The 13,255-nt window shown below is 38.9% G+C and overlaps 1 protein-coding gene across 3 annotated transcripts in view; it reads left to right on the plus strand.

Moving 5' to 3' along the window:
• Positions 1-13,255, plus strand: part of LOC129868154 (CMP-N-acetylneuraminate-beta-galactosamide-alpha-2,3-sialyltransferase 4-like) — a 47,852-nt gene that overhangs the window by 1,662 nt on the left and 32,935 nt on the right. For 2 of the 3 annotated variants that reach the window (XR_008761724.1, XM_055941850.1), the window contains exons 1-4: positions 3,148-3,282; positions 4,802-4,887; positions 9,753-9,825; positions 10,537-10,615. Coding sequence is in view for 1 of the 3 variants with exons in the window: in XM_055941850.1 (XP_055797825.1) it covers positions 9,804-9,825; positions 10,537-10,615 (101 nt within the window). In the remaining 2 variants the exon portion in view is untranslated. Of the gene's footprint in view, positions 1-3,147; positions 3,283-4,801; positions 4,888-9,752; positions 9,826-10,536; positions 10,616-13,255 lie in introns of those variants that run through there. The other variant, XR_008761725.1, reaches the window with a different exon arrangement.

A 13,255-nucleotide genomic window follows, 5' to 3' on the forward strand; every position in this document is an offset into this window, starting at 1 on the left:
TATATAAAGCAGCCCGTGTAATCATCTGCCGGAGAGTAGCCCCAATCGGCCCAAGCCCCAAGTAATACAGTTGGGCCAGATAACTCACACCGGAATTGACCCAAGCCCAATCCCCGCATACTAGCCATAAGTAATACTGCCTATGGCCACTTGACGTCGGCCGAGTCTGACTTTCAGCCAAGTGCCCCGACTCAGCCGGGAATCGGCCCAGATCCACTGCGCTAGCTGGGATGGCATCACTGAACAGTGTGTATAATTTATCGAATTCATGCAATTTTTGTTAGGCTACCAACATTGCAGCATTACATTTTAACTAATGTAGCTTACACTAATTTATAATGATGATGTTTGGATTAAGGAATATGATCATGCCATATGATTTCATATTCATAAAAAATTATATAATTTGAACTGGGGACTTAAAGTTCTCAAACAATATGAGATAACATTGATTTTAAGAATAGGCTACATTTATCAGACTGGTGAAGGATTTAAGAGTATTAATTTGACTTTCTTTTTACACAAACTCAAATGTGACATGCTAGATAAAAGAAGGGATGGTGAATAGTAGTTTGATTCATTGCAAACTCACCAACCCATTACAGACATGTAATTAGCTGGTGCTAATTGGGGAAACATTAAATATGGTGTGTAGGCCTAGAGCAGCCAGATAGAGGCTAAAGAGGTTACTTTTGCTACATTGTATTGTATTCATTTTCTTTTGAAATGATACATCGACTCTGTCCCAAATTGCCTATTCCCTATAAATTAGTGCACTGGGCCTTGGTCAAAATAAGTGATCGCAGAGCAGGCCTTAAAGCCTAATCTTGTTGATGTAATAGGTGCTCCGTCACAATAGGCTAGTTCCATGCCGTAAACTTTATAGGTCTTCATCCAGGAGTTCACTGCTACAGACATCGGGTCTGCTGCTATTGGTTTCCGAGGTGAAGTTTCCCTAGGTACAGCTCTAGGATCAGCTTCCCCTCCCTCCCTCAATCCTAACCTTAACCTTCCATGTGAAAAATGCTAAACTGACCCAAGATCAGCATCTAGGACCAACATCTCACTACAATTTATAGGTATTTGGGAGCTCCTGTGTGGCTCAGTCAACAGACAACTCAATAATACTAATTTCAAACCCTTTTGTTGTGCACACAGTAGTGTGCCTATAGTAGTGTTGGTGGAAACATTTCTTCTCACACATTCACCACAAGATTAGTCTCCCTCACATCCCTTCACTTTCTCACAGGACATACAGACTCTCTCACCCACATTTAACACACACATACCGTATCAACTGTGTAGTGATAGTTCAAAAATAAAATGTCACCTTAAGGCTGTTGTTTTTTAGTTGGTAAGCAGGTGTATGTTAAGTCCTGTGTCAGTTTATCTCTCTGCAGTGCTCCCCAATCCTGTCCATGGAGAGCTACCCTCCTGTGGGTTTTCGCTCCAACTCCAGGTGTAACCATCCTTATTCAGCTACACAACCAGCTAATTATTAGAATCAGGTGCGCTAGATTAGAGTTAGAGTAAACGGTAGCTCTCCCAGAACAGGGTTGGAGAGTGTTGGTGTAGAGTCATTGTTTTGGTATCAGCCCAGAGAGAAATGTGAGACCTCAAAAGAAGACCCATTTTAATGTGCTTAATTTTTCAAAACAATAATGAACACCATAACCTTTGATATATCCTGAGGAATCACATATTTTTTCATAATCCTAAAGATGTTATGAATGTAGAAATGTGACTAATCACATAAAGTGAGACTGAGCAATTCTGACACGTCAACTGGGGTGAATTTCAGTCAACTAAGTGACAACATTTTTTAGGCTGTTTGTGAACAGTCACATTGAAATCATCTTATCCTTGATGCAGGTGCTTCTCAAGAAACTGATCGGGAGTGACTACAGGCTACTATTTCAAAATGCTTATCTGATGTAGAGATACAAATTCAAGGTGCAGTGTTTGTCTTCTCTGTGAAATACAATCAACCTGATAAATTTCAAATAGAAATGTTTAGTTATAGATCTGTCATTCTCATTGAAAGCAAGTCTAAGAAGTGGTAGATCTGTTCTATGTGCGTTATTTATATGCTTCCTGTTCTTAAGTTTCGTTTTTGCGTCTTTTACTTTACGTTTAAGTGACCTTTGTTTTTTAAAGAGAGTGGATATCCACTCTACTTTAAGGTATTTTTTCATGCTTTGTTAAAGACAGGCATGGACACATATGGGGAGATAGAAATGAGGGAGACACGGGAGGAAGGGTGGAGACAGGAAATGAACCCAGTTTTCCAGTTGGGAGCCATGTGCTTGATGCCGGGTTCTGAAAAAAAAGTATTGTTCACTAAAATGAAAGCATTGTTCACTAAAATGGTCAGTTTCCGATCCTGTTGAGGCAGGTCTATTGGTTACACAGTAATGTCTGGGAAAGTTTCATAATTATGATGTAGATCCTGCTAAGATTGTGCTAGTCTGGACAATGAGTGGTGAGTTTGTATAATGGCAATTGGTGTATTATACAGCCAATGGTAGCACATCTTTCCTACTACAACCTTGAATTGCTTCACCATTACTCTAATTTAGGCATGTCTGTGTGTGTGTACGTGCGTACTCTCAAATATATTTCAAATTGCAGTGGTACTTCATTCTACAGACACCATTAAGATTGGGGTCTTTTTTTTCTTTCTTTTTTTTTTACTAATGTGTCACAAACAATGTAGGAAGTGCCACTTTCAGATGAGCGGGCTGGGACTACATCTTTATCTAGAATTTGCTTTGGCATCTTTTACCACCTCTGCCACCATCGCAAGCAGTTAACCAATGTTTTCTTTTTGGTAAAAAGCTGAGGGGTGGGGCTGGAAAAGTATGTATGTAATGTAACCACTCTCAAATTCACTCCCTTGTGAGAGTTTCACTACCTTGTGAGAGTTTCACTGCCTTGTGAGTGGAACAAATACAGATCCACAGTAATGACCATATTTCAATCAATGGTATGAAAATTATTTTGGAAAGCTCAACCCCTGACCTTAATGGGTGATTTAGCGAGATAGAGAACTTATCAAAAATGCTGTTTTTACAGAGAGTCAAGTGTGGTCTTGGTGCTGTTTCCTCCTCTGTGTGATTTCCGTTTTAGTCAACGTTTCACATCCACCTGACACAGCGATAGTTTCTTGTGTTTCTTTCTTCTTATATGAGTCATTTGTTATTTTCAGCAGTGTGACATTAATTTCCATTTTGGTCATTTAGTTTATACTAGAGTGATTTACAGTCAGTGCATTCAGATAAGGTAGGTAAAACAACTACATATCACAGTTATTGCAAGTAAAACGTTCCTAAAAAGCAGCAGTTATTAGCGAAATTGGCGGTGGTGCTATTAAGTGCAATAAAGACAAGTACAACAGTTGTGTTAATTTAGAGTACCACACAACATTCTTTCTATTTTGCTTTGTTTTTGTGTTTTTTGTTGTTGTTGTTTTGGCTTTGTGCCATACTGTCTGTAGAAATTACAGTGAACGGACGACATAGCCTAATATTCAATACCAAACAGTATTCTGTACGATACCAACTGCCACGTGTGACGTCAATGACACTATTAGTCCCAACTAATCTTCGATCTTAACATAGGCCGTCCGAAGCAGAAACGCAAAGCATTGGACCCGCAAAGTATTGTTCTTATTAACTGACTTACCTAGTTAAATAAAGGTTAAAAAAATATATATATATATATGCTTAGGACGGTTGGCAGAACCATTAAACCAATAGCTCTCACAATGTTCTCTTGTAGAATCTTTCTTTGCGTAAATAATTGGAAACTCTGGTTTCCAGAGTCATTACTAAACTGGTTTAGCAATGATCAAAGCTCGAGGTAAACAATCACAAATTATAGAAAGCACAAAATCATGGTTGATTTTTATAAGGCTAACCCCAATTAGTCGACTAGTAGATTGTTTGGTTGGTTGTTATGCTGTTAGTCGACTGAAATTGTTTTAGTCGAGCAGTAACAAATATATACAGTACCAGTCAAAAGTTTGGACACACCCACTCATTCCAGGGTTTTTCTTTATTTGTACTATTTTCTACATTGTATAATAATTAGTGAAGACATTAACACAATGAAATAACACATATGGAATCATGTAGCAACAAAAAAAGTGTTAAACAAATAAATATTTATTTTATAATTGAGATTCTTCGTAGTTGCCACCATTTTGCTTTCTTGAGTAAGGCACCTCCAACATGCAGGTGTATTAGCCTAGCTCATTGCTTTCTGTGGTGGTAAATTAGCCAGCGGGAATATACAGAGTGTAGGGGTTGGTAATGATCTCTAGTTGCGCCGTGATTGGCTCAGTGTTATGTCACTCATGGGGACACTATGTCACCACAAAACGGGGAAAGCTCGAAAGTTCCAAGCCCCTTGGGTGCTACCGTAGAGTTACATTCAACGTGCCCATCCAAGAAGGCTCAAGGTCACAGATAAAAGGACGTCAAATCACGTTATATCTACCGTAGCTTTGATTGGACTGATGTCAACATACTTTTAAAATCTTAGCTAGCAAGATAGACAAGCAGTCATCATCATGAATCAAGTCCACAATCTACTGGCAAATCCTTTTAAATCCTTGTCATATGAAGAGAAATTCTAGAAAAAACGTATTGGTGCTCATTGTACATAAATCTTACACAACAATTTGGAAATGGCAAATTCAAAAATGAGTAGTTTGGAAGGAATCAGTGGCTAACTGCATAAGTTGGAAAGTAATCACTAGCCTGCTATTCAGTGGAGTGGATGTGTGGTCCAAATCTAGGTTTAAGGGTCTCTTTGATGGCAAAATTTGCCTGCAAGAAGGACGGCCGCGCCACCTTCCTTTTCAAGTGAGAAGAGCACAACAAGGTGAGTCCAAAAAAATATTGTATGCTGCTGCATAAATTATGTAATATGACAGGGAGATATACATACTGTAGCTAAGAAAGTAATACTAAGTGTGTAGTAAGCTGTTAGTAGCCCATGTGCCTCAACCTAATAATTTGGTCCTTTTCCCCCTCATAACTTAACTTACTGTTCTGATTTAGTGGTGCACATGTAGCCTATAGCCTGTTTTAGAGAAATGTAATCATTGAACATTGTAAGAGTTTTCATTGTCTGCCTATATGCCCCCTTTATTTATGTTATGGTTCTGACTTGGTGTACAGGGAGAATACTGTAAGACTGGCCCATGTTCGGAATTCTGTCGCTGTACATTTCAAAAGTGCAGAACAAATAGTTATATTAACTATTTCCGTCCTAGCTCACTCAAGTTTAGGTTTTGTCGATTTAGTAATTGTCTTTTGTTTGGAGCGCTCCTGTCAATGTTGAGTAAGAACGCGCAAGCATAGAGGTAGGCCTACAGGTTACCTGACCTGTGCGCAAATGTAGGCATATAAATGTGCCCATTTGGGGATCTGATAGTATTTCGGATTGGCTTAACACCACCACTAATGACCTGTGGAGCTTCTCAAAGTAATGTTTTCTTCACCTCAAACAGCAAGCAAACAATGTATGTTTTAACATTATTTAGAATTACAATAGTTCCTCAATGTATTTGAAAAATCTTTCCACCTCTCTCCCTTTCGATAACGACTCGATAACCACTCAGCGTGAAAGGTAAAAATGTAATGTTCTGATCCAGTGGAAACGTCATAAAATAGGCATACCTGATTACTTCTTATCAGTGCTTGACTTGGACTGAAATAGGTTCCGGTACTCATTTTGGGTGCTGGTACTCTTTATATGTAGGTGCAGGAGCTCCACATTAGCTTTGAGCTAATTTTCTATAGGAGGAACAGGAGCTCAAGCAGTAGAACATTTGAGGTGCTGGTACTCAGCTCTGGTGAACTCCTGCCCAAGTCAAGCACTGCTTCTTATCCCTTGCGTAAATAGCCCACAGCTGTGTCTGTACCAAGCTCACTGGTGCAAGAAACTCTGAGGGCCCAGAATATTTTATACAATGTTGCAAGTTCACTAGCGCAAGCTTCAGGCGGAACTAAGTTAATTGACCAATGCCTGCTCAGCAAGTTCAAGGATGCCGGCAAGCTGTAGTGTCTAGACTCCCAAACACGACAACACTACTACGGTAGGACCTCAGAGGGAGGAACACGTTGGGAATGGTGGTGGTTTGGTACTCTGGCCTTTTCGCAGTTGAATTTGCTAAAATCCTGTGTCATCTCCGTCCTCTCTCGCCTCCCTTTGAAAAAGGCCAAAAGTAATCGTGGAGTGGCAGCGAGGTGAGGAAATGTGGACGAAAATATGCTTGTATGAAATTACTCTACTTCTCCACTCGCATGTCGCATGAATGACGTTTACAGGGGTTACAGGGGTAGATCCCAAAATAAATGTGTAAAGGGATAAAAAACATATTAAGTTAGTTGTGCTAGACATTTTACAGATACAATTATATGTTTTTCAACGTTTGCATGTTTTTCTCCTCAGAAAAAACTAAAGCTGATTCAAAGTGGGTTTGGTAGATTTCAAAACTCTTCCACGAAGGACTTGCATGTTTATCCTCAATGAAAGGTGGCTATCGAGGAGGGGAGGACACTCTTCTGTTCGCCTATTAATGAATTGACATCTCCTCAACCACTTATCGGGTTCCTGGTCATGGAGGAGAGAGGGTGGAGGACAGACTTTTTTCCAAATGAGAAAAGTCCACAAATGTCCGTCACTTTGAAATTCACTTACAAACCAAAAATCAGTTTTAAAGAAAATGTAGATGCAATTATTTTTTCTAATGATTTAGCCAGATAGTGCCTTCAGAAAGTATTCATACCCCTTGACTTATTCCACATTTTAGTGTTACAGGTTGAATTCAAAATGGAGAAAACCAATTCTCACCCATCTACACACAATAGTTTATAATGACAAAGTGAAAACATGTTTTTTTTAAAACATTTTTTTGCTAATTTATTGATAATATCTCATGTACATACCCTGAGTCGATACATGTTAGAATCACCTTTGGCAGTGAATGCAGATGTGAGATTTCTTGGTACGTTTCAAATTCAAATTTATCCCGCTCTCACTCGAGACCATATCCAGGGCCCGCTGATCAAGAAACAAGACCACAGGCGTTGTCTATAATACACTCTGATACAAAGGTTGCGAAGAAAAAGGCCAAATGCTTTGTTAAAGCCAAGCTCACTCAAAATCTGAAAAGTCTGTCTGCTTTCACATTGAACAGAAATGGCACATCACGTCATTGCGAACGACCACTCCACTTTGTGGGGAATATGTCCACTAAACACGAATCTAAACGCCCATGTCTGGAAACAGTCCTGGAGGACTGCTTAACTGTGTTGTTACCTACCCGTACCACCTGGGGGCGGCCCATCAGGAAGTCCAGGATCCAGTTGCAGAGGGAGGTGTTTAGTCCCAGGGTACTTAGCATTTCAGTCGATGTAGTAGATGACGTGTATAGTGTTGAGTCATCCGCATACATAGACACACTGACTTTACTCAAAGCCAGTGGCATGTCGTTAGTAAAAATAAATACAAGTAAGGAGCCTAGGCAGCCCTGGGGAATTCCTGCTTCTACCTGGATTATGTTGGAGAGGCTTCCATTAATGAACACCTTCTGTATTCTGTTAGACAGGTAACTCTTTATCCACAATATAGCAGGGGATGTAAAGCCATAACACATATGTTTTTCCAGCAGAAGACTATGATGGATAATGTCAAAAGCTGCACTGAAGTCTAACAAAACATCCCCCACAATCTTTTTATCATCAATTTCTCTCAGCCAATCATCAGTCATTTGTGTAAGTGCTGTGCTTGTTGAGGGTAGGTAACAACACAGAAAAACATTCCCTATAAGCGTGATGAAAGTCTGTTGTCAAATTGTTTACTGTAAAATAGCATTGTATCTGGTCAAACACAATTTTTTTCAAAACTTTACTTAGGGTTGGTAACAGGTTTGTCTTTCATAATTTGTTCAGATATACTTGGATTTGTCGTATCAGCGGTTGTTGTTGGCATGTCATGCCTAAATTTGCTAATCTTGCCAATGAAAAAAATCCTTAAAGTAGTTGGCAATATCAGTCGGTTTTGTGATGAATAAGCCATCTGACTCAATGAATGATGGAGCTGAGTTTGCCGTTTTTTTTTTTTTTTTTTCATTGAAGGTGCTCCAAGGCTTTGTACTATCATTCTTTATGTTATTTATCTTTGTTTCATCGTGTAGTTTCTTATTTTTATTCAGTTTAGTGACATGATTTCTCAACTTGCAATATGTTTGCCAGTCGGTTGTGCTGTCAGACTTATTTGCCATTACTTTTGCCTCATCCCCCAACCATAATTTTTCAGTTCCTCATCAATCACGGTGATTTAACAGTTTTTACAGTCATTTTCTTATTGGGTGCATGCCTATTAGTAATTGGGATAAGCAATTTTGTAAATGTGTTAAGTGCAGCGTTTGTTTGCATCTCATGACACACCACGGACCAACAAATATTCTTTACATCAACAACATAGGAATCACTACAAAACAAATGATATGTCCTCTTATACACTATATTAGACCCAACCTTTGTAACTTTGGTTTTCCTATATATGACTACTATATTGTGATCACTACATCCGATGGATCTGGATAATGCTTTTAAGCACATTTTTCCAGCATTAGTAAAGATGTGATCAATACATGTTCATTATTTCATTCCTGTGCTTTTTGTAACTACCCTGGTATGTTGACTGATAACCTGAACCAGGTTGCAGGCACTGGTAACAGTTTGAAGCTTTTTCTTGGGTGGGCAGCTTGATGAAACCCAGTCAATATTTAAATCACCCAGACAATATACCTCTCTGTTGATATCACATACATTATCAAGCATTTTACACATGTTATCCAGATACTGATTGTTAGCACTTGGTGGTAACAATCACCTGTCTGCAAGCACAGCTCCATGAGCGAGATTTCCAACTGCTCAACTCCGCTCACATGCTCTGACCCCCTCACATTGACTAGGTACTGGTATCAGCTGTATATAGCCTCGTTACTGTTATTTTGTTACTTTTTTTCTTAACTTTAGCTTATTTTATTTTGTGTTTATTTATTTTTGCAAATATTTTCTTACTTAAAAAAAAATCTACATTGATGGTTAAGGGCTTGTAAGTAAGCATTTCACGGTAAGGTCTACATTTGTTGTATTCGGCACATTTGACAAATAAAATTTGATTTGTGTGTGTTAGTGATGCTGAATTGTTTTTACATATCGGAATATTATTTTTGACAAGATATCTTATCTTTTTGACAATATCGCAGTATTATTTTTGCACTAATTGGCTGTACCTGCACCAAAACTCCAGTATTTTTCCTTCATAGCTTGTTCTCCATCTTCTTTTTAAATAAGGAGCCAATTTGTTTTCAGCACTTTTATTTCCATGACTGACCAAAACATTTTATCATGGCTCTCTTGTGTCCCTTTGCAGCAGACATATGGTGAGCAATATGTTTGGACTATGAAATCTCAATAAAATCACATTATTTAATGGCAATGCATGTAGAATCGCAATACATATCGTATCGGCACCTAAGTATTGTGATAATGTTGTATCGTGAGGACCCTGGCAATTCCTAGCTTGTGTGTGTGTGTGAGAGAGAGAGCTTTTTTTGTGTGTAGACCAACCTATGAAGGGAGGGAGGAAAAGGAGTGGTTACAGCTGACTGGTGGCTAGCTGATTGGGCGATATATTAAATGGGATGTTTCTCTCTATCTCTCTCTCAGGGTGACATCATCACCACAAACACTCCAGACACGAGAAAGGAGCAGGTGAAGATGTCTCTGAAGAACACCAAAAGTAAGTGATTTAAACCAGTATTTCAATGCAGTATATCCAATTCTATCAGTTTGAGAATTGACAGATGCTTCAGATTTCAGGTAACCTAATGCCAGGTAATTTAGTCAGTCATGACTAAACCAGTCATGGTATTATGTTATTGTATATTCTGCTTCTAGGGTTTTCCTTAACCTTAGTCAGGTCAAATGTGAGGGGAGGTTAGTAAAAAAAAGGCCTTTTCTTTGTGAATATCTTGAAATGTGTTGCTTGTAACGCCTTATTGTTAATAAGCAACCCAGACGTTGTCTTGTTGCTACTCTGCTATGTGTAATGTTTTGAAAAACAGTCCCGTTACCATTAGTCAAATTCCAGGACGTTTCACTGTCTTGAAGTTCAAGTTAAGATCACTTAAAGTTCACATTTTCAATGACTCATATATTATTATCTGAAAGGATAAACTGAGCTTGAGTTTGACCAGTCCTTTTAGTTATTTGTGTCACAGCATAGCACAGCATGTTGCACTCGCCTGGGTCAAAATCAGCTAGTGAAAAAATATTTTATTGCATTAAATTGAAATAACAAATGCCCTTGTGTCTTCAACACCACCAGGGAAATGATTTTGTGTCTGCCTTTCCCTTACGGATTTTGACCCAGGCGAGTATGGCATACTGTGCTGTGAAGCGTGCAAAAGGTATCGGTACATTAAAATCGCCTTCTTGTGTTAATTTGCAGCATGGTCCAGAGTACTTGTACCTGTGGTGCTGCTGCTGTGCTGTGTGTCCTACTACTATTCACATTTCTTCCTTCAGAGGTAAAGCTCCCCTTTGTCTTCATTCAGCCACCTGGTCCTCCTCAAGATCCTTCTGCATTTGACAGGATTTGAGTGCTACAGAGGGTGGCAGAGTTTATGTAAGCACGGAGTGTCTCGTAAGAGAGATACAGGCTGTGTCTCAAATGGCACACTATTCCCTATATAGTGTGCTACTTTTTGACCAGGGCCCATAGGGCTCCGGTCAAAAATAGTGCCTATGGGCCCTGGTCAAATGTAGTGCACTATATAGGGAATAGGGTGCCATTTGTGACGTACCCATGTACTCTTTAGCCCCCGGGGGGGAGAGATTAAGCTTGGTCTAGGGCTGCCATGACCAGGGACTGGTCAGAGATTTTAGAGAAAGACAGAGGAGAATCTCAAAGTCTCTTTGCATGGGGTGTTGGCCAAATGCAAACACAACGTTCGTTGCACGTTATCTTTTTGGCCACAATGTCAGATAAGTGGCACTTTTTATTCAATATAGCTATCTAAACACAAAAATTACAGAACATTACAAATTGTACGTATAAGAGAAAAATAGAGCTGTACCGATGACAGATACCTTCGACCAGACCATCCCATCAAGTTCAGGATTTGCATCTTTTGACCAATGGTAAAATAATATGTTAATTGTCTAGATAATCGTCTAAGAAAACCAGTAGTCCAAACCACGTCTGTCATTATCCGTTCAAAGGTTATTTGAGTTTTTACCCTTGTATGATAGCAGAATTAGGGTGACTAAATCAATGGAGGCCAGAGAAAAAAAGTGGTCAAAAATCAGGAAAATTGCACTGCGTCAGCTAGGCTGGATTCTGTGCCAGAATTATGGCTACTGGCTACCTGATAGGCTGACTTTCCCATCGAACTTGTCATCTTTCGTCTCAAATCCGCAGGACATAAAACAACATAGAGACATGACATGTAGTATTTTCATATTTTAGTGTATGCTTTTCATATTAATTAGAAATTCCTGTTCTTTTTCAAACTTTTCTCAAAAAAACAAGCTTTTTATTTTCAAAGCCTTTTACATTTAATTGAGCTCGTGTCATGATAATTTAGGTTTTAGCTACCTGCAGAAACAACTTTGAAGACGAGAACAACAAAATGTAAAATCCTCAAAAGTTATGAGAAACCTGCACCACTATGTCAACAGAGTTCAGTGCTTCTTATTGCATTCATTAGGTTGTGAAATCTGATTTTATTTGTTTATATAATGTAATTATATGTTAGAGAAAGAGCCCACTGAATGATTCATAACATGAATATTCATATTTCTCTTGGTAAAATGTATTTTATAACATAAGGAAGTGAAATTTCATCACCATAGCATGTTTTCATTTGATAGCAATTTGATAGAAATAAGGATTTTTATTCTACTGACAGTATATAGCGCTTCTCAAGAACACTTGAGTTACTCATAATTAGGGAGTCTTGTTCACTTTCACCACAGTATATGCTGTTGTACACGGCTGTCCCTATAGGAGAACCCTTTGAATAACCCTTTTTGGTTCCAGGTACAGTACCAGTCAAAGGTTTGTACACATCTACTCATTTCAGGGTTTTTCTTTATTTTTACATTGTGGAATAATAGTGAAGACTTCAAAACTATGAAATAACATAGATGGAATCATGTAGTAACCAAAAAAGTGTTAAATAAATCAAAATATATTTCAGATTCTTCGAAGTATGCACCCTTTGCCTTGATAACAGCTTTGCACACGCTTGGCATTCCCTTAACCAGCTTCATGAGGTAGTCACATGGAATGCATTTCAATTAACAGGTGTGCCTTGTTAAAAGTTAATTTGTGGAGTTTCTTTCCTTCTTAATGCATTTGATTCAATCAGTTGTGTTGTGATAAGGTAGGGGTGGTATACAGAAGATAGCCCTATTTGGTAAAAGACCAGGTCCATATTATGGCAAGAACAGCTCAAATAAGCAAAGAGAAACGACAGTCCATCATTACTTATAGACATGAAGGTCAGTCAATCCAGTCAATCAATTTCAAGAACTTTGAACGTTTCTTCAAGTGCAGTGGCAAAAACCTTCAAGCGCTATGATAAAACTGTCTCATGAGGACCGCCACAGAAAAGGAAGACCCAGAGTTATCTCTGCGCAAAGGATAAGTTCACTAGAGTTACAAGCCTCAGAAATTGTGGTGCAAATAAATGCTTCACAGAGTTCAAGTAACAGACACATTTCACCATCAACTGTTCGGAAGAGACTGTGTGAATCAGGCCTTCATGGTAGAATTGCTGCAAAGAAACCACCACTAAAGGACACTAATAAGAAGAAGAGACTTGCTTGGGCCAAGAAACACGAGCAATGGACATTAGACCGGTGGAAATCTGTCCTTTGGTCTGATGAGTCCAAATTTGAGATTTTTGGTTCCAACCGCTGTGTCTTTGTGAGATGTAGAGTAGGTGAATGGATGATCTCTGCATATGTGGTTCCCACCATGAAGCATGGAAGAGGAGGTGTGATTGTGGGGGTGCTTTGCTGGTGACACTGTCAGTGATTTATTTAGAATTCAAGGCACACTTAACCCACATGGCTTCCACAGCATTCTGCAGCGATATGCCTTCCCATCTGGTTTGCGCTTAGTGGGACTATCATTTGTTTTTCAGCAGGACAATGACCCA

This window comes from Salvelinus fontinalis, chromosome 13 (assembly GCF_029448725.1).
Source record: "Salvelinus fontinalis isolate EN_2023a chromosome 13, ASM2944872v1, whole genome shotgun sequence".
Classification (NCBI taxonomy): Eukaryota; Metazoa; Chordata; class Actinopteri; order Salmoniformes; family Salmonidae; genus Salvelinus; species Salvelinus fontinalis.